At 42.3% G+C, this 18,194-nt stretch overlaps 1 protein-coding gene across 3 annotated transcripts in view; it reads right to left on the bottom strand.

Annotated features, from left to right (window-relative positions):
* The window catches only part of ccdc88ab (coiled-coil domain containing 88Ab), a 91,136-nt gene that overhangs the window by 6,426 nt on the left and 66,516 nt on the right, over nucleotides 1-18,194 (bottom strand). The window contains exons 23-32 of one of the 3 annotated variants that reach the window (XM_067420673.1): nucleotides 17,313-17,458; nucleotides 17,123-17,215; nucleotides 14,874-15,076; nucleotides 10,825-10,866; nucleotides 10,463-10,540; nucleotides 9,775-9,930; nucleotides 8,778-8,846; nucleotides 7,034-7,185; nucleotides 4,423-4,804; nucleotides 3,624-3,693 (exon numbers count right to left, since the gene is read on the bottom strand). In XM_067420673.1, coding sequence (XP_067276774.1) covers nucleotides 3,632-3,693; nucleotides 4,423-4,804; nucleotides 7,034-7,185; nucleotides 8,778-8,846; nucleotides 9,775-9,930; nucleotides 10,463-10,540; nucleotides 10,825-10,866; nucleotides 14,874-15,076; nucleotides 17,123-17,215; nucleotides 17,313-17,458 — 1,383 coding nt within the window. In that variant the 3' untranslated portion in view covers nucleotides 3,624-3,631. The other 2 variants (XM_067420671.1, XM_067420672.1) reach the window with 2 other exon arrangements.

Below are 18,194 nucleotides of genomic sequence, written 5' to 3'. Positions count from 1 at the left end.
CCGAAACGAACCATTATGTGTGTGTGTGTGTGTCCACAATGTAAATGGATTTATAAACGTACTAAATTATGTTTTTTTGAAATGTAAAAACGCAGAATGTTTCTTGTGATGGGTAGGTTCAGGGATTAGGGTTGGGTGTAGGCAATCGTTATTATGATTGACATGGCCGAATGAAATGTTTAGAATCGGTTGCAGGGCATTTCCGCTGAACTGGTTTGGGGGGGGGGGGGGGGGGGATAATGCACATGACATCATACCCATATGGCTTGAGAAACTCATCGAGATGCTACCAGGAACCCCCAATCGGCGTTCTTGTTTCACGACGGTGAAAACCGCAACTGAACCCTTCTTGATAGATTTGCACACGGGAAAATGATGCCAGAAGGATCATCTCGGCTGGATTATGCGATTAATTCACCAATCATCCGTGATGTGAGAGGAATGCAGGTGAGTTTACCTGATGAGCGTCTGCAGGGTCATCTGTCCTGAGCTCCGCTGATCCACAGACTCAGTCATACTGTAGTATGAGTTCTGGACAGCTGTCTAATGTGTGTGTGGACATCAGGATCTGCTGTAAAGCTCTGAGCATACACCTGTGTGTGCTGAGCCGCTCCAACAGCAGTGCAAGAGTTAAAGCATCAGTTCACTTCAGGATTAAAACAGTTTCCTCTCCCGCATCTCATCCCAGATGTTCTTTCTTTCTTCATTTGGAAAGAAATAAAGTCTGAGGAAAACATCCCAGGATTTTTCTACTCATAATGGACTTCAATGGGAACCAGCGACTGAAGGTCCAAATCACTGCAGTTTCAGAGGAAGAGCTTCAGAGACTCTGATGATCCCAGAGGAATAGAGTCTGATCCAGACAAACCATCACACATTTACCACACAAATAAACATTTATACACTTTAATACACATTTATATACTTTCAACCTCAAATGGTCCCAGAAGAACCATCCACACAGGCTAAAGGTGTTTGTCGAATGACACATTAAGACTGTCAGTTTATTGTTTAAAACGGTCCTTTTGTGCGTGACAAAATCTTCCGACATCGTTATTATTTTACCTTTTTGTGTGTGTTAAGTGTGTAGTATTTTAACATTCTTTGGTAAGACCGTGTCTGTACTTCCGTCTAGCTGTTTCCAGCGTGATGATGTAAAGCAGGGCTATTCAAATCTTACCCTGGAGGGCCAATGCAGTGCAGAGTTTAGCTCCAACCTTAATCAAGCACACCTGAACATGCTAATCAATGTCTTCAGGATCATTAGAAAATCACAGGTGGGTGTGTTTGATCAGGGTTGGAGCTAAACTCTGCAGTGCATTGGCCCTCCAGGGTAAGATTTGAATAGCCCTGATGTAATGCATGCCGCTCGGAGACGAGCATTTGGGGTAAAAAGGGTTATGCATATTTATTTTTGTAGAGAATGACGGATACTTTATGGGCTCTTCCTCTGAAACTGCATTGATTTGGAACTTTAACCGCTGGTTTCCATTGAACTCCATTATGTGGAGAGAAATCCTGGGATGTTTTCCTCAACCTTAATTTCTTTCCGACTGAAGACAGACAGACTTGTCGGATAACGATCAGGCCATTGTGCTTCTGAAGTGAACTGCTTTAGTTCTGCTTGTGTGTAAATGTGTCCTTTAGAGCTCCAGGGCCTCATTTATAAAGCACTTTATTTGATTTATTCACACAGATGTGATTAGACTGTGCGTACGCTGAAATTATTAAAAGTATTTATAAAACTGGCCTTTGACGTGGAAAAGAGTCGCTTTTCACTGTGACAGAGTCGGAGAACTGCAGGTGTGTGGAAATCTATAAGCAACCGCAATAATAATAGTTTAATAATAATAATCCTGATAATTGTTACTGTCCCTAATAGTTATTTATCCTGACAGATAAATCTACTCTAAATTCTTTCTGCATTTATTTGATCCTAAATATAGCAAACACAGTATTATTGTGAAATAGTTTTAACATTTAATTTACAATTTATCTGTTTTCTTTGTGATTATATAGTAAAGTGTGATTTATTCCTGTGATCATCATCATCATTACTCCAGTCTTCATCTTTCGTGTTCCAGTCATGATCCTTCACTAATCATTCTCATATGAGGATCTGATGATCAAGACATTTATGATGATTATCAGTGTTGAGAACAGTTGTGTAAAATTATTAATGAATGAATAGGAAGTTCATAAGAACAGCATTTATCTGAAATATAAAGCTTTTGCAACATTAAATGTCTGTCACTTGATTAATGCATCTTTGCTGAATAATCCTTTCTGGTGTTTAACAGAAATCTGTGATTAACAGAAACTTTACATATACGAAGATTTATGTTACTCATGCACAAGTCCTGCCTAGGTAAAGTCATCACGTCCCTGCTAACGACATTCCCAGTCATCAATTTAGAGGACGGGGCTTATTTGGCCATATTGTGTGTTGTTCTCTGCTCTTGGTGGCGAGGGAGGTTGTAAAGGCCGGGACTTCCCTTGCTAAAGAGAATGTTGGTATCGTCTCATATCAGATGATATTGGCTTATGGAGTGGTCATTTTGAATGTGCCCTTAGGGTCGATGCGCTCTGACTCTGGTGAGGTCATCCGTAGAGTCACTTTATGCTATGCTCGCTATGCATTTTCACAGATTAATGAGGCAGTGGGTATTGGCTGCCCATAGCATGAACTCCAGTGTCGAAGTTCACCTTCTAAAGGCTCTGCGTCTCGCTGCCATGCCTTGGGCCTGCCTCCTTCAGACGAAAGAGTTGAAGTGTATTATATGTACACCTTTATTATGTCTATATGTATTGTATATATTATACCTGCGGACGCATTGCTCGTGACGTTATGGACTGGAGTGTGTGTCACACTTGCTTCAGACTCTGTCACGCTGATCGCGATGACCCCACAGTGTCAATCCAAGATGCAGTGTCTCATTCCCCTTTTCAGGGAACCATGATTACAGTCATAACTGGAGACATTTCTCCCATTCATAAATAATATGATTGCACAGTCTTTGCATATCGTGTTTTTGGCTGGCGTTAGAGCTCAGGTCACTAGTGTTGTGAGGCGTGGGCCTGTGAGCGCATCGCATTGGCTCGTCTAGTCTGGAAAATCAGCTTAATGCTATTTGAGCTTAAGAAACAACATTTATATTCTTGTCAGAGTTTGCTGTTTATTTGAAATACGTTATTTAATTATGAGTTCGCCAAGCAGATTTCATGATTGCAGGAAACATAGGACTTGACTCTCGAATGCCTGAAACAAATATGGCCACCGAGTGAACAGACTTTCCTCAGGCTCCAGGAACTTTAAGGCTTGAGGTGGACAGAGAGAATGTCTTGAAAGTTCAACTCTTTTGATAAAGGCCGAAGGACCCAAACGGCAGTGTTTCCAGAGGACGAGCATGAAGACAAGTACAACAGATTCACACACACACACACACACACACACACACACACTCACTCACTCACTCACTCACTCACTCACTCACACACTCATACACACACACACACACACACACACACACACACACACACACACACACACACACACACACACACACACACACACACTCACTCTCACACACCACTCACTCACTCACACACTCACACACACTCACCATGGGAATCATGACAGACTCTGAGTGCCACCTCTTTTAGACTTCCTGTTTTCCTGAAACACTTCCACATCTGCAGAACAAAAGCAAGTCACACTTCAACTGGACTTTACACAATTCATATAAAGAAGGACATTATCAGGACACGATACACAGTTGGTGAGAATCTCTCCCTCGGGGTTTGGCCACATGCGTGACGACACATGATCCAACACAAGACGTGCTCTGGGAAAACACTCATTCTGATCACAGCCTTCAGAATGGAGTCGGGATAAAGCCATGCACACAAACATCACAAACAAACATCATTTAAATAATAAAACATGAATGGATAAAGCAGTTCAGAGGAGCATCATTTGGATAAATATGGACGTGGATCAGCCCGAACACATGACATGGGTTAATAATGTCACATGATGGAGTTCAGTTGAGACGTGTGGATGTGTTATCAGCAGATAAGCACATCATTAGGCTCATGCAGGAGATCACACACAGCCGTACTCGTACCACAGCCCGTCCTCCGCCCGCACACACACATCCGGCTCGCCGTCGCTCGGGGGGGCTTTATGGGGAGGACCGCTAATGTTACTAACGAGGGCCGTGTTGAGCGACAGGATGGTCTGGTTTCTAGCCCCGCCCGCCACCGCCGGCTCGCTAAAGATGGAGTCGAGAAAGATGGAGTCTACGGTGAAGGAAGGACCTAGAAGGGCTCTGAGGCTGGGGTCGGGCTCCTCTACGCTGCAGGGCATGCTAGTGGACTTGGGCAGGGCCGGGGCCGAGGCCGGGGCGGGGCCGTACTCACTGGAGCTGCTGTGGGCTCTGGAGGGGGATGGGTCCACTAGCACCGGCTGCCGGCTGTCCTTCAGGAGCAGGTCGTGGATGCTAGTCCGGCGGACGCTGCCCTCTGCGGTGGAGATGACGCTGCTGGCCCGAGGCAGGCCCGAGGCCGAGTCCAGCCGCTCCGACACCGACTCCGCCTTGCTCTGGGATGCCAGGCCGGTTCTAGCTGAGCCCTTGACCCGCGTGCTCTCGGCCTTACGCAGGCTGGGCCGACCTGGGGGCCCAAGGGCTCGAGCTCCGCTGGACTCCGCCTTACCACTGGCCGAACGCAAGATGCCACGGCCCTTCACACGTTCTCTGGACACGGCTCCGGACCCACGGCCCGATTGAGCTGCGGGAGCGTCCTGCACACGCACACACACACACACACACACACACACACACACACACACACACACACAGGTTTACACATCAACCGTTAAAGGGCACCAGAGGGCAGTGTACTGATCTGCCCGCATTGACACTATATGATAAATTAAAATAAGCTGATAACATCACCGTTTTCGCCAGAATGAATGTACAGCCAAATCAAATTTTGTTGCAATATTTTCCTGTTTAACACTGAAGCTGATTTGAAACAATCGTCATTGTAGAAACGCTGCATAAATAACGCTGACTTGACTTAAACTTGAGGATGTGCTCAATGTAACGCAGTCATACCGTTCAAACTAGGGCTGTCAATCGATTAAAATATTTAATGATATTATTATTTATATTTCATTTCATGAGTTTCCTCAGGATTATTCACATGGTTGTCATGAGCTACCTCACAATTAATCACATGCCTGTCGTGAGTTAACTCACGATTAATCGTATAGCTGTCATGCACTAACTTGCGATTATTTGCATGATTGCCATGAGTTACCGCGCGATTAATCGCATGCTTGTCATGGGTTACCTCGCGATTAATTGCACGATCATCATGAGTTCCCTCAGGATTAATCACATAATTGTCATAAACAACCTCGCGATTAATCACATGGTTGTCATGAATTAACACGTAATTAATAGCGTGATTGTCATGAGTGCCTGGGTGATAAATCACATTGATGTCATGAGTTAACTTGTGAATTATCCCATGGTTGTCATCAATTAACTGGTGATTAATCACAATTTAATTGCACTTATCAGTTGTAAATTTATCTTAAATTAAGTTTTTAATACTCTAATTAACAGGGGTATGGACAAATATGCATGCCTTATGCAAATGTACGTTTATTATTAGTGAAACTATACGTATTCAATAATAATCAATAATACAACATGAAGACTAGACATATATCAAAGGTCATAGATGTTTATCAATTAACTTGTTTATGTCTCTTTCTTAAACATATGCTTAAAAATTCAGAATAAGAAGTGATTTCTCTTTATTTTAAGTATATAAATAAAGGGATTTTTTACACCAGAAGTTTAGTTCAGAACAGGGCACAGTTTGTATGAAAAATTGATAATGTGAAAGCAGTCATGCGGACCTAGGAGTGCACCAGTACCACACACACCTGGAGGAGGTCCATATTCCACCAGCAGGAATATAGTGCTGCCCCTTTAAGAGCTGGAATATAGTGCGGCCACTTTAAGAGCCGGAATATAGTGCGGCCCCTTTAAGAGCAGGAATATCGTGCGGCCCCTTTAAGAGCAGGAATATCGTGTGGCCCCTTTAAGTGCCAGAATATAGTGCTGCCCCTTTAAGAGCAGGAATATCGTGTGGTCCCTTTAAGAGCCAGAATATAGTGCTGCCCCTTTAAGAGCAGGAATATCGTGTGGCCCCTTTAAGAGCCAGAATATAGTGCTGCCCCTTTAAGAGCTGGAAGAGCAGGAATATTGTGTGGCCCCTTTAAGAGCCAGAATATAGTGCTGCCCCTTTAAGAGCTGGAATATAGTGCGGCCCCTTTAAGAGCAGGAAGAGCAGGAATATCGTGTGGCCCCTTTAAGAGCCAGAATATAGTGCGGCCCCTTTAAGAGCTGGAATATAGCGCGGCTCCTTTAAGAGCTGGAATATAGCGTGGCCCCTTTAAGAGCTGGAATATAGTGTGGCCCCTTTAAGAGCTGGAATATAGTGTGGCCCCTTTAAGAGCTGGAATATATAGTGGCCCCTTTGAGAGCTGGAATATAGTGCTGCCCTTTTGAGAGCTGGAATATAGTGCGGCCCCTTTAAGAGCTGGAATATAGTGCGGCCCCTTTAAGAGCTGGAATATAGTGCTGCCCCTTTAAGAGCTGGAATATAGTGCGGCCCCTTTAAGAGCTGGAAGAGCAGGAATATTGTGTGGCCCCTTTAAGAGCCAGAATATAGTGCTGCCCCTTTAAGAGCTGGAATATAGTGCGGCCCCTTTAAGAGCAGGAAGAGCAGGAATATCGTGTGGCCCCTTTAAGAGCCAGAATATAGTGCGGCCCCTTTAAGAGCTGGAATATAGCGCGGCTCCTTTAAGAGCTGGAATATAGCGTGGCCCCTTTAAGAGCTGGAATATAGTGTGGCCCCTTTAAGAGCTGGAATATAGTGCGGCCCCTTTAAGAGATGCGCGTTCCCTATTGAACCCCAGTATTTTGTGTGTTTGAGAGTGTGTGTGTGTCACCTCTCTTGGGTCCGTGCTCTCGTGCAGGAACTGCTGCAGAGACACCATCTCACCACCTGCAGATTTGGCCCTGCGTTTGCTGTCCAGACTCACGCTGACCTCACCGCTGACCTCACCGCTGAGAGCTCCGCCTACTCTGCCGTTCATCACGCCTGACCGCACACACACAGAGGACTCAGATACAGGGTTGCCAACTCTCACGCATCTGGCGTGATACTCACGCTTTCAGGCTCTGTCTCACGCTCTCACTCCGCCCAACTCAATCTCACGCCAAATTGCCAAACCTGCTTTTGATATCAAACAAAGCTAAAAGCTTTAATTTTTTTAAATGTGTTTTAATGAAATTCAAACAATAAATAGCGTTTTGGCGCTAATGTGGCATAATGTTAAAGCCAGAGGCGTTGAAAAGCGGAGTTGCATGCTCTCGTCTCCCTGCGGTGCGCGCTGGTCACGTGGCCCATGAGCGCTCAATACTTCTAGCGCGGTGCCAATGAATTTAAATGGCTTAAGCGGATACACAACAGTTTCACCATATAGATGTTTGCTGCAAGTTTTGGTAAACAGTACAGCATAGTGTTAGTGTTTATTGATTATTAAGTCAGCCATATTTACAGGATCGTTTTATTATGGAGAGTGATAGAGATGCAACATTGTTAACATTAATGTTATTCTTGTATTTAGCCCTCAGGTATTCCTTACTAATAGGTCACACTCATACTCATTAAATTATATTTATTGAATATTTTGAGGAGATCTTTTGGTACTAAATACTATTTGTGCAACAATTATTGTCAATAAATGACCACTTAAAATATTTTTCTTCTAATATTTGTATTTCTTCTACAATTTATATTACAATTAGTGTAGTAATTAATATTAAAATAGAGAATTCCAATTCAAAGAGGCAAATTAGAGTCATTTTGTGGCTAAAAAATATTAATGTTTATTTGTAATGCCATTAGGTGCCTTATGGCTCTTTAATAAATATACATGTATCTAATCTAGTTGCTCAAAAATATATTGCAGTCTTTGCATTCTAATAAATATTTAGATATGATGATCAAACACTAGATTTCTTTAAATGTGAAATTTCAAAACTTAAATAACTTGCATCCTAATCTTTTTAATGAATAATGATACTTATATAAGCACTCACAAGTGAATATTAAGGAATGGCACATATAATTTGACCCAAGAAATGTTTAAACTAGTGCCAAAACAAACATATTATTATTTACAGTATATATACTAGATATAAACTGATACTGAATCAAGATCAAAGGCATTACCCCCCCCCCCCCCCCCCCCCCCCGGCCCTCAAAAAATCTCACTCCAACCTAAACTTAAAAGTTGGCAACCCTGCAGATATACACGCCACCAACAAAACACTAGCGGCTTAAGAGATTAGTACAATATAATTAAATGTATAATAACCAAGCAATTCAAATAAACAGATAATCAGTAAATATTAGACAGATCTTCTTACTTAGTCATCTTGTCTTGTTTCCAGTCTAAATATCTAAAAATTCTTAAATCAAGATGCATTTACTATATAAGTAAAATGACACGAGATATTTTTTCTTGTTTTGTTGAAAATAACATAAAAATAAAGTGAGTTTTTGCTTAAAACAGGCAAATAATCTGCCAATGGGGTGAGAAAAATAATCTGATTTCTGACTGAAATCTTGTTTCTTGTTTCCGTCCCAATCAGAAATAAGATTATTTTGGCCAGATGGATCCTCACCCTGAGCTCGCAGCGCTCCGGATTCCTCCGAGGAAAACTGTGTGATGTCATCACTGGAGAGGGCGTTCCCTGCGGACAACAGAGCAGAGCCATGATGTCAGCACTGCAAATACGGGAACATCCAAAAATGGGTTTCATAAAACTGTACGCCATTTACCCCTAATGCAAACATATGGACATTTATGTCTTGTTCAGTGTCTGGTTTTTTTGTTGATTATTTTGCCTGCGTAAAGGCCAAATGTTGGCACAGGTGTGTATTTTTATTGGAATTTTACTATTTCACCAACATTGGCTTTCATAAATCAGTTATTTTACACTAGTAACACAAAATACTTCCTCAGGACCTTTTAGACAAAAACGTCCCCATTTTTAACCACAGTGCTAATTTGTTAATAGGCTTTCATTCTGTTGACAAGGCTTAAAAATGTACATTTGAACACATTTTTTTTAGGCCTATTTTCTCCAGCCTGACGTGGTCATACTCAATTCTAGTCAGAATATGAGTCTGAAACTGCTCCATTGGGCTGTGATTATGGGGCGTGTTTCAACCCAACCAAGAAAGACAACAATTGGACAGACCTACAACCAATTAAAGCTACAAAGCGACGCAGAGCTCAACTGCACTGTGTTGCCAAGTCTGCGTTTTTTTCCGTGGGTTGTTTTCTATGTCCGAGGGTTAAAGCGACTATTATGTGATATATAGACCCACCATGAGTGAGAATTTTAGCAGACAACCTTGCCAAAATAACACACATTTTACACTCATTTTTGAGTGAACTGTCCCTTTAAGGACCTCACAAATCCAGCAAGAGATGAATATAATGAACACTATTGCTCTGACTCAAACGTGTGTTTATTTGACAGACAGACACACACACACACACACACACACACACACACACACACACACACACACACACACACACACACACACACACACACACACACACACACACACACACACACACACACACACACTCCTGGTGTCCAGCTGTACCTGTGTCTGTGCGGCGGCTCAGGCTGATGTAATCCGCAGAGGCGCAGGAATACTCCATGGACCCAAACTCCTTCCCATCAGGAGCTTCCAGATGATCCGTGCTGCTGGACCACTGACCCTCAGACACATCTATCGTCTGCAGCAGGTCATTCATGGCTGACACACACAAATTTTAAATTATTGTATTGTGTTATGTGAATTAGCAGGCTCAATGATTCTCACATCAGTTTGAAGCAAACTCTAGGCAACCACATCCATTGGTCTAAAGTATTGTGGTCCACGCATAAACATTCTTCTCTCAAAAATACAAGCATGTACATACATGTTGCTCACATGTTATGGTAGCTCAATGTCAAAACTTGTAACTCAAGACTCCTGAGGGTTAAAGCCATGTAACGTCTGTTAGCACAGTGATCAGTGTTTACACTCATAAACACTCATAATCACTGATAGGAAGTCTAGCAGGCAGTGTGGCACTTAAACAAGACACTGTGTGTTAGCAAGACTTATGTGAACTAACTACTGCTTTAAATCTCTGTTTCTACAAACATGAATCTCCACACCATCACTGTACTGATCATGAGAGAATGAGGCCTGCATGTGTGTGATATCTGATGATGACCGCTGCAGAAGAGAAGAGTGAGTGTGTGTGTGTGTGTGTGTGTGTGTGGACCATGGAATGTCTTACACATAGAGCGGCGATAGACAGCCTTCACTCGGTCTTTCTCCTTGGATCGGTTCCTCATGAACGGAAGCTTTTTCAGCGCTGTCAGAGGAGAGAACAGACGGGTGTTAGCAGGACAACAGCGCACAAATGGTTAACATCCATCAGAACACACACGAGTGAGCGGTGAGACGTACACACACACACACCGTCTGATGCCGACAGCACAACACAAGATGATTATTAAAGGGTGCAATGCCACATGTCAACATCTCTCAGACGTGTGTATGAAGGGCGATGGGTTACTGTCACAGACTGTTTGTATTGCACCTTTTAATAGGGATGAACACAAATGCAGAGTGTTCATGAGCTGACTGACAGCGTACCGTTAGAGGAAGCCTGCGTTTGGCTTTTCTCCGCTCGCTTCCCTTCACAAAGAAAGCAAGAAAAAACAATAGAAAGCGTCAGGCCGGAACTAGGCGATCATACAAGACGTCACGCGTGTGATTCCTGTTAATATACAGTGAGCTCACTGCGGGACATTAACAGAGATTAATTAATGCTGTAAAATACAGTGCTCATAGTTAGTTCATGACAACTAATGCATTAACAAAGAGCTTATTGTAAAGTGGCTCAAGAAGGTGGATTGGTTTTTATCAGTATTCATCACCATGGTAACTTACACTACATGGCTGACCTGCACTGGAGCAGGTTTTATTCTGGGTTAGAGATCGCAAACCCAAACTGGACCAATCAGCTGTAAGTAAAAATGCAATAATTTGTTTTTTTTTGTATAAATATGTATGTATGGATGTTATCTTTTAAACCCACGTGAGATTTGTTGCTGTCACTCTTGGCCAGGACGCTCTTGTAAAAGAGATTCTTAATCTCAATTTGATTCTTTTCCTGGTAAAATAAAGGTTATAATAATTGAAATATTGTTTTTGTAGTTTAATATCCACAGACACTAGTCTATGTCACCAGATGCGTTCTCAGGTACTGAAATTAGGCACTGATTTAATTGATTTAATGTGAATCGGTAGAACGTAATTTGTTCTGTGCCCTTAAAAATAGTAAAAATATCTTGTTTTGTCCTTAGTCCATTCTCATAGCATTGAAAAGACAAGTTTTTCCTGAAAGTCAGAGGGCAAGCGCTAATCATTTAGCATCACATCATTCATGCAACGCATTAAAGCATCCGCTTCGAGGATATTGACATGCAAGTGCATCAGTTCGTAGCTGAGATAAGAAATGATGGGCCTCGCTGGTGGGTATGTTCAGCTCTTTGCAGATTATCCAGTGCCTTTGGCTTCTGGTTATGGGCAGCGCATTCATTTCTTTTTCTGCTGTGTACTGACACACCTGCTTGCGGGTTTCTTTGAAGTGGCCACTTTTAGGACCACAGTAAGCTTTTCTGTAATTGTCAACATTAGCAAGACAGTAGGTGTTTTTGGCCGTGCCATCTTCTAACAGTACACTTCTGACACACTGTACTGTTTGGCTGCTCAATGAGTGTTCTTTGACTGTGTTCATCAGCTCTGGGGGAAACATAGCTCTCGTTTTACTTGTATTTCGGGCTCTCTATTGTTGCGGGTGTAGTATTGACATGTAAAAGTTTAGACCTAATATATAAAACAATGTATTTCCAAGAAATATATAGTCTTATATATTAACAGTCCATTCAGGGAAAATTATATAGTATAGTCAGCAATATACAAAACGAGGATGCGCAAGGCTCAAGTCTTAATGTATATGGGTCGTGTGCTGCTTTCGTCCAATCAGTGACACTGACACAGCAAAACCCAGGGTTTAGGAATGCACAGAGAGAAACATCAGTTTATGAACACCTAGGATTAATTGCTTAGTAAATCGTGAGCAATGTGAAAAGCACCACTGGAGGGATTCAGGAGTAAAGTAACTCTCTAAACTATGCACAGACTTTCAGACTTAGGGAAGGTCAGGCAAACACCTAAAAATGCAGGGATTCAGGAGCAAAGTAACTCTCTAAACTATGCACAGACTTTCAGACTTGGGGAAGGTCAGGCAAACCCCCCAAAATGCAGGGATTCAGGAGCAAAGTAACTCTCTAAACTATGCACAGACTTTCAGACTTGAGGAAGGTCAGTCAAACACCCGAAACTGCAGGGATTCAGGAGTAAAGTAACTCTCTAAACTATGCACAGACTTTCAGACTTGGGGAAGGTCAGGCAAACACCTAAAAATGCAGGGATTCAGGAGCAAAGTAACTCTCTAAACTATGCACAGACTTTCAGACTTGAGGAAGGTCAGGTAAACACCCGAAACTGCAGGGATTCAGGAGTAAAGTAACTCTCTAAACTATGCACAGACTTTCAGACTGGAGGAAGGTCAGTCAAACACCTGAAACTGCAGGGATTCAGGAGCAAAGTAACTCTCTAAACTATGCACAGACTCTCAGACTTGGGGAAGGTCAAGCAAACACCCAAAAATGCAGGGATTCAGGAGTAAAGTAACTCTCTAAACTATGCACAGACTTTCAGACTTGGGGAAGGTCAGGCAAACACCCAAAAATGCAGGGATTCAGGAGTAAAGTAACTCTCTAAACTATGCACAGACTTTCAGACTTGGGGAAGGTCAGTCAAACACCGGAAACTGCAGGGATTCAGGAGTAAAGTAACTCTCTAAACTATGCACAGACTTTCAGACTTGGGGAAGGTCAGGCAAACACCCAAAAATGCAGGGATTCAGGAGTAAAGTAACTCTCTAAACTATGCACAGACTTTCAGACTTGGGGAAGGTCAGGCAAACACCCAAAAATGCAGGGATTCAGGAGCAAAGTAACTCTCTAAACTATGCACAGACTTTCAGACTTGGGGAAGGTCAGTCAAACACCGGAAACTGCAGGGATTCAGGAGTAAAGTAACTCTCGAAACTATGCACAGACTTTCAGACTTAGGGAAGGTCAGGCAAACACCCAAAAATGCAGGGATTCAGGAGCAAAGTAACTCTCTAAACTATGCACAGACTTTCAGACTTGGGGAAGGTCAGTCAAACACCGGAAACTGCAGGGATTCAGGAGTAAAGTAACTCTCGAAACTATGCACAGACTTTCAGACTTAGGGAAGGTCAGGCAAACACCCAAAAATGCAGGGATTCAGGAGCAAAGTAACTCTCTAAACTATGCACAGACTTTCAGACTTGGGGAAGGTCAGGCAAACACCCAAAAATGCAGGGATTCAGGAGTAAAGTAACTCTCTAAACTATGCACAGACTTTCAGACTTGGGGAAGGTCAGGCAAACACCCAAAAATGCAGGGATTCAGGAGCAAAGTAACTCTCTAAACTATGCACAGACTTTCAGACTTGGGGAAGGTCAGTCAAACACCGGAAACTGCAGGGATTCAGGAGTAAAGTAACTCTCGAAACTATGCACAGACTTTCAGACTTAGGGAAGGTCAGGCAAACACCCAAAATGCAGGGATTCAGGAGTAAAGTAACTCTCTAAACTATGCACAGACTTTCAGACTTGGGGAAGGTCAGGCAAACACCCAAAAATGCAGGGATTCAGGAGTAAAGTAACTCTCTAAACTATGCGAAGACTTTCAGACTTAGGGAAGCTCAGTCAAACACTGGAAACTGCAGGGATTCAGGAGTAAAGTAACTCTCTAAACTATGCACAGACTTTCAGACTTGGGGAAGGTCAGTCAAACACCGGAAACTGCAGGGATTCAGTAGTGAAGTAACTCTCTAAACTGTCCGGCGCGATGACTCTGATCTTTCAAGTATTCATACTCTTTTGTAATCAATGCGCCATCCTAAATAAACCTGTCTCTTGCATAATACACAGAAATGTTGAATATTTCAATCTAATATGATTTCTGACCTGTAACGTTGCCAAAATAATAATAATACACTATTCGATAATAGGCCAGAGGAGAACTGGCACCCCGACTGATTCTGGTTTCTCCCAAGGTTTATTTTTCTCCATCATGCCCTGATGGAGTTTTGGTTCCTTTGGTCGCCTTTGGCTAGGCTTGCTCAGTTGGGGACAAAAATTATGATCCAAGTTATTTAACTAAATATACAAATAAAATTAATTAATTAGGTCATTTAATTCTATAAACTATAATACTGATTTGCTAACATTTTCGCTATATGCTAAATTAAAAAAAAGCTGATAACATCACTGTTTTCTCCACGACTATAGAGCCAAATCAAATGTTGTTGCAATATTGTCCTGTTTAACACTGAAGTTGCTTTGAAACAATCGTCATTGTAAAAGCACTATATAAATAAAGTTGATTGTCTGATTGACTTTCAGACTTGGGGAAGGTCAGTCAAACACAGGAAACTGCAGGGATTCAGGAGTGAAGTAACTCTAAACTATGCACAGACTTTCAGACTTGGGGAAGGTCAGTCCTGCAAACACAGGGAACAGGAAGAGTGTGGATACTCACTGCCGCTGAGGTGGGTGAGCGAATCCTCCAGCGAGTTGGATCCGGAGCCGACGGACGAGCTGTCTTGACTGTCTGGATGGGGCAGCGTCAGGAAACCTTCGCTGGACTCAGAACGGGATGGAGTCTGTGTGAGAGAGCGCATGCGCTCACGACTCTTTGGCTTGATGAGTTTCCTCATCTTCAGTGTGATCCAGTTACCCCTCCTGCAGAAACCACACACAACCCTCATCAGGTGATCCATGTCCTATAAATCACTTTATGTAATCATTTGAAACCCCAAAACCTATGGTGTCAGGCATTCAGGACACCTGGAATTTCTCAAAGTTCCTTCAGGCAGATGTAGGCCTTTAAATGAATAAGCCAACCTAGGGGCGTTCCTCCCTTCAGGTTCATTTGAATAAATCTTGCATACAACATGACACAGACAAACTTCTTTTTCCACTATTTTCTGGAATTTAGTGGAAACAGTCCAAACTGTCTGCAGGGTTCTAGAGCCTGAGTTACACACTTTCAAAACTGAATTTATAAAAAAAATAAAAAAGCGCCTAATTGTTTTTTGTGTGTGTGTGTGTGTGTGTGTGGGAGGGGGGGGGGTGTTACAGCTTAGACAACATATACTTACATGTTTATCACTTTTGTGTGTAACTTCAAAGGGTTTCCTGTAAAATGGCACCAACATTTTTAACTTAGACCACTGTATGTGTGTTTGGGAAGCTTTTCAATTTGGGTAGGCCAAATTCAGGCAGAAATCCCAAAAATGGTCCCAGATCTTAAGAGGCTAAACACACTCTCGAAGGCCATAAACAGTGTATTCTGTTCACCTTCTCAGAGAAAAATGGCACAGGGATTTCTAGTAAACCAATCCCAGTTTAATCACCTCAGTCAGGAACGCTTCATTCTGGGAGCAAGACCAGACTGGATAAATTCTGCATGAATCTGAGACAGCGTTCACAGAGAGAGCATGCAACTGTAATGTGCCTTCCGGAAACCAATTCTAAACCTCTGACATCCGGGATGGTGAAAGCATTGCTGTGTCGCACTGTTTATTAGGGATGTGCCAGGATCGTTCAGCAATAGACTGAGCCTAAGTAGACTGCAGAATCACTGGCACCAATTGTCTTTATGAGCTACTTAGGCTTACGATGCCTTTGAGAAATGCAAATGTTAGTGAGGCAGAGAAAAGAATATAGGATCCCCATGCCAGAATCTCCATCTAATCCATCGTTGTCCATGATGAGGCCATCAGCAGAATTTATCAGTTTGCACTCCCTGGGTCGCATCAGCATCAGACCAAATGCAGGCTTTGAATTGCATTTCATAATTAAAGAGTTGAGTACTAAGGCCAATAGTCATCCAGGCTGCATGTTAAGGCCATGGGTTCAGTCTTCATGGAATCCATGAACTGAGAAAGACTGAATGCAATCTAAGTCTCTTTGGATAAACATATCAGTTAAATGCACAAATATAAATGTGTTTTTAAGAATCACCCATGCAAATTTCCCTCCATAAATCTTCTCACTATAGGGTGTGCATATACCGGTTCACATGGTATGCTGATAATAGTAGAAAAAACCTTAGAGGATATCTGGATGAGAACAAATAAATGAAATTACCCATTTGGGTTCCTTGTACCTTCCACTACAGTTATTCAAGGACCTAATGCAACCACTCTAGCACTCTGAATGGTAATACTTATACTCTCAGGAAAACCAATAACACTCAGATTGGCCTTTTACGGGACACACCCAGAGGTTTTACCCTTGAGTGTTTGGATATTCGCCTGATGTCTGGCATTGTGTAGAGTGGTATTCTCTTTCCCCATCCAAGCTTTAGTGCCGGCAGATCTTATAAGGGCTCTCTGTGGTCACCTGGAATAAAAGCCTGTGCAACACGCCAGGTGAAAGTCTGAGAGTTGACAGCTTGACCGTAGCAATGCCAAGGCGTGGTAAACTAAAAGAGCCTAAAGTAAACTTTTATGGATTCCATCAAACAATTGGGCAGTTTTCTTTGATCTAGTTGAATCGCTTAAAGGATCACACTGGTCTTTGCTCAAAAACTAGGCTTCATTCACTCCAGTGGAAAGCAAAACAGCTTGGTCTGAAATCGCCTATCCCCCATGTGTCATTAGGAATAGCGAATGAGTGTCAACATCGCACAGAGCTTTAATCATCATGGGATCTGTAGTGAGGTTTAAAGTTAAACCCATGTTATAAACGCATTGATTATCTGTGCGAGATGGCAACGCTTACCTTCGTGGAGGTGATGGGTCATAAAACTTATACTGATCCATAATCTTCTCCTCAAGTTTCTCTTTCTGTCTCCTCAGTTCATTGAGTTTATCACTGTGTGAGAGAGAGAAGTAGGGTAGCTTCAGACTGTATCCAGTTAATTGCAGGGAAATGGAAGATAAGCAACATGAATATGAGTGTGTAGAAATACATGTATTGTCTCTGCTCGACGTGGAACAGGTCTTTGCTCTCCATGGTGTGCTCAAGCAGGGTCCGGTTCTGCAGCATGAGGGTCTGGATCTGATCCAGCAAATGCCGGTTCTCTTCTTCTAGATTCCCCTTCAACTGACTTAACAACTGCAGGACACATTACACACAGTTACCACCACACACCTTTGTTTGAGCCGAGTTGTATCTTACAAACTTCACATATTGACATGAAATTGGGAAGTAATCAAACAATGAGAAGAGGAAGACAAACCACCAGCAAGATCTATGCAATAAAGCACATGCATCCTTTCTTTTATGTGAACAGTTTCAGTGTTTCCGTGTCTCGTGTAAACGTGAAGTTCTCACAAAGTTACACCCTACCGAGGTACATCCGCCTTTGGCTTTGGCTTGGCTTGCTCAGTTGGGGACACTAAAATTATGATCCAAGTTATTCAACTAAATATAGAAATAAAATTAATTAATTAGGTCTTATTTAATTCTATAAACTATAATGCTGATCTGCCCACATTGTCGTTATATGATAAATTAAAATAAGATGATAACATCACTGTTTACTCCAGAACGACTGTACAGACAAATCAAATTTTGTTGAAATATTGTCCTGTTCAACACTGTGAAGCTGTCTTGAAACAATCGGCATTGTAAAAGGGCTATATAAATAAAGTTGATTGATTGATCCATGAGTAGACATTATTAGTGTCCATTATAGCTTAAATCGGGCTCAAAAAAATTATCAAAAATAAAATTAACTGTAATTATGAGCCCAAGCCCGATTTAAACCCGACCATTGTTTAATATGTGTGTGTTCTGACGAGAACGAGCCTTTAATGAGTGAAGCGGACTGGTGTGACTCCGCTCAGTG

The sequence above is a fragment of the Pseudorasbora parva genome, chromosome 17 (genome assembly GCF_024679245.1).
Source record: "Pseudorasbora parva isolate DD20220531a chromosome 17, ASM2467924v1, whole genome shotgun sequence".
Lineage (NCBI taxonomy): Eukaryota > Metazoa > Chordata > Actinopteri > Cypriniformes > Gobionidae > Pseudorasbora > Pseudorasbora parva.
Note: the sequence above shows the minus strand (reverse complement) of the source record. Positions and strands in the feature narration are given on the sequence as shown.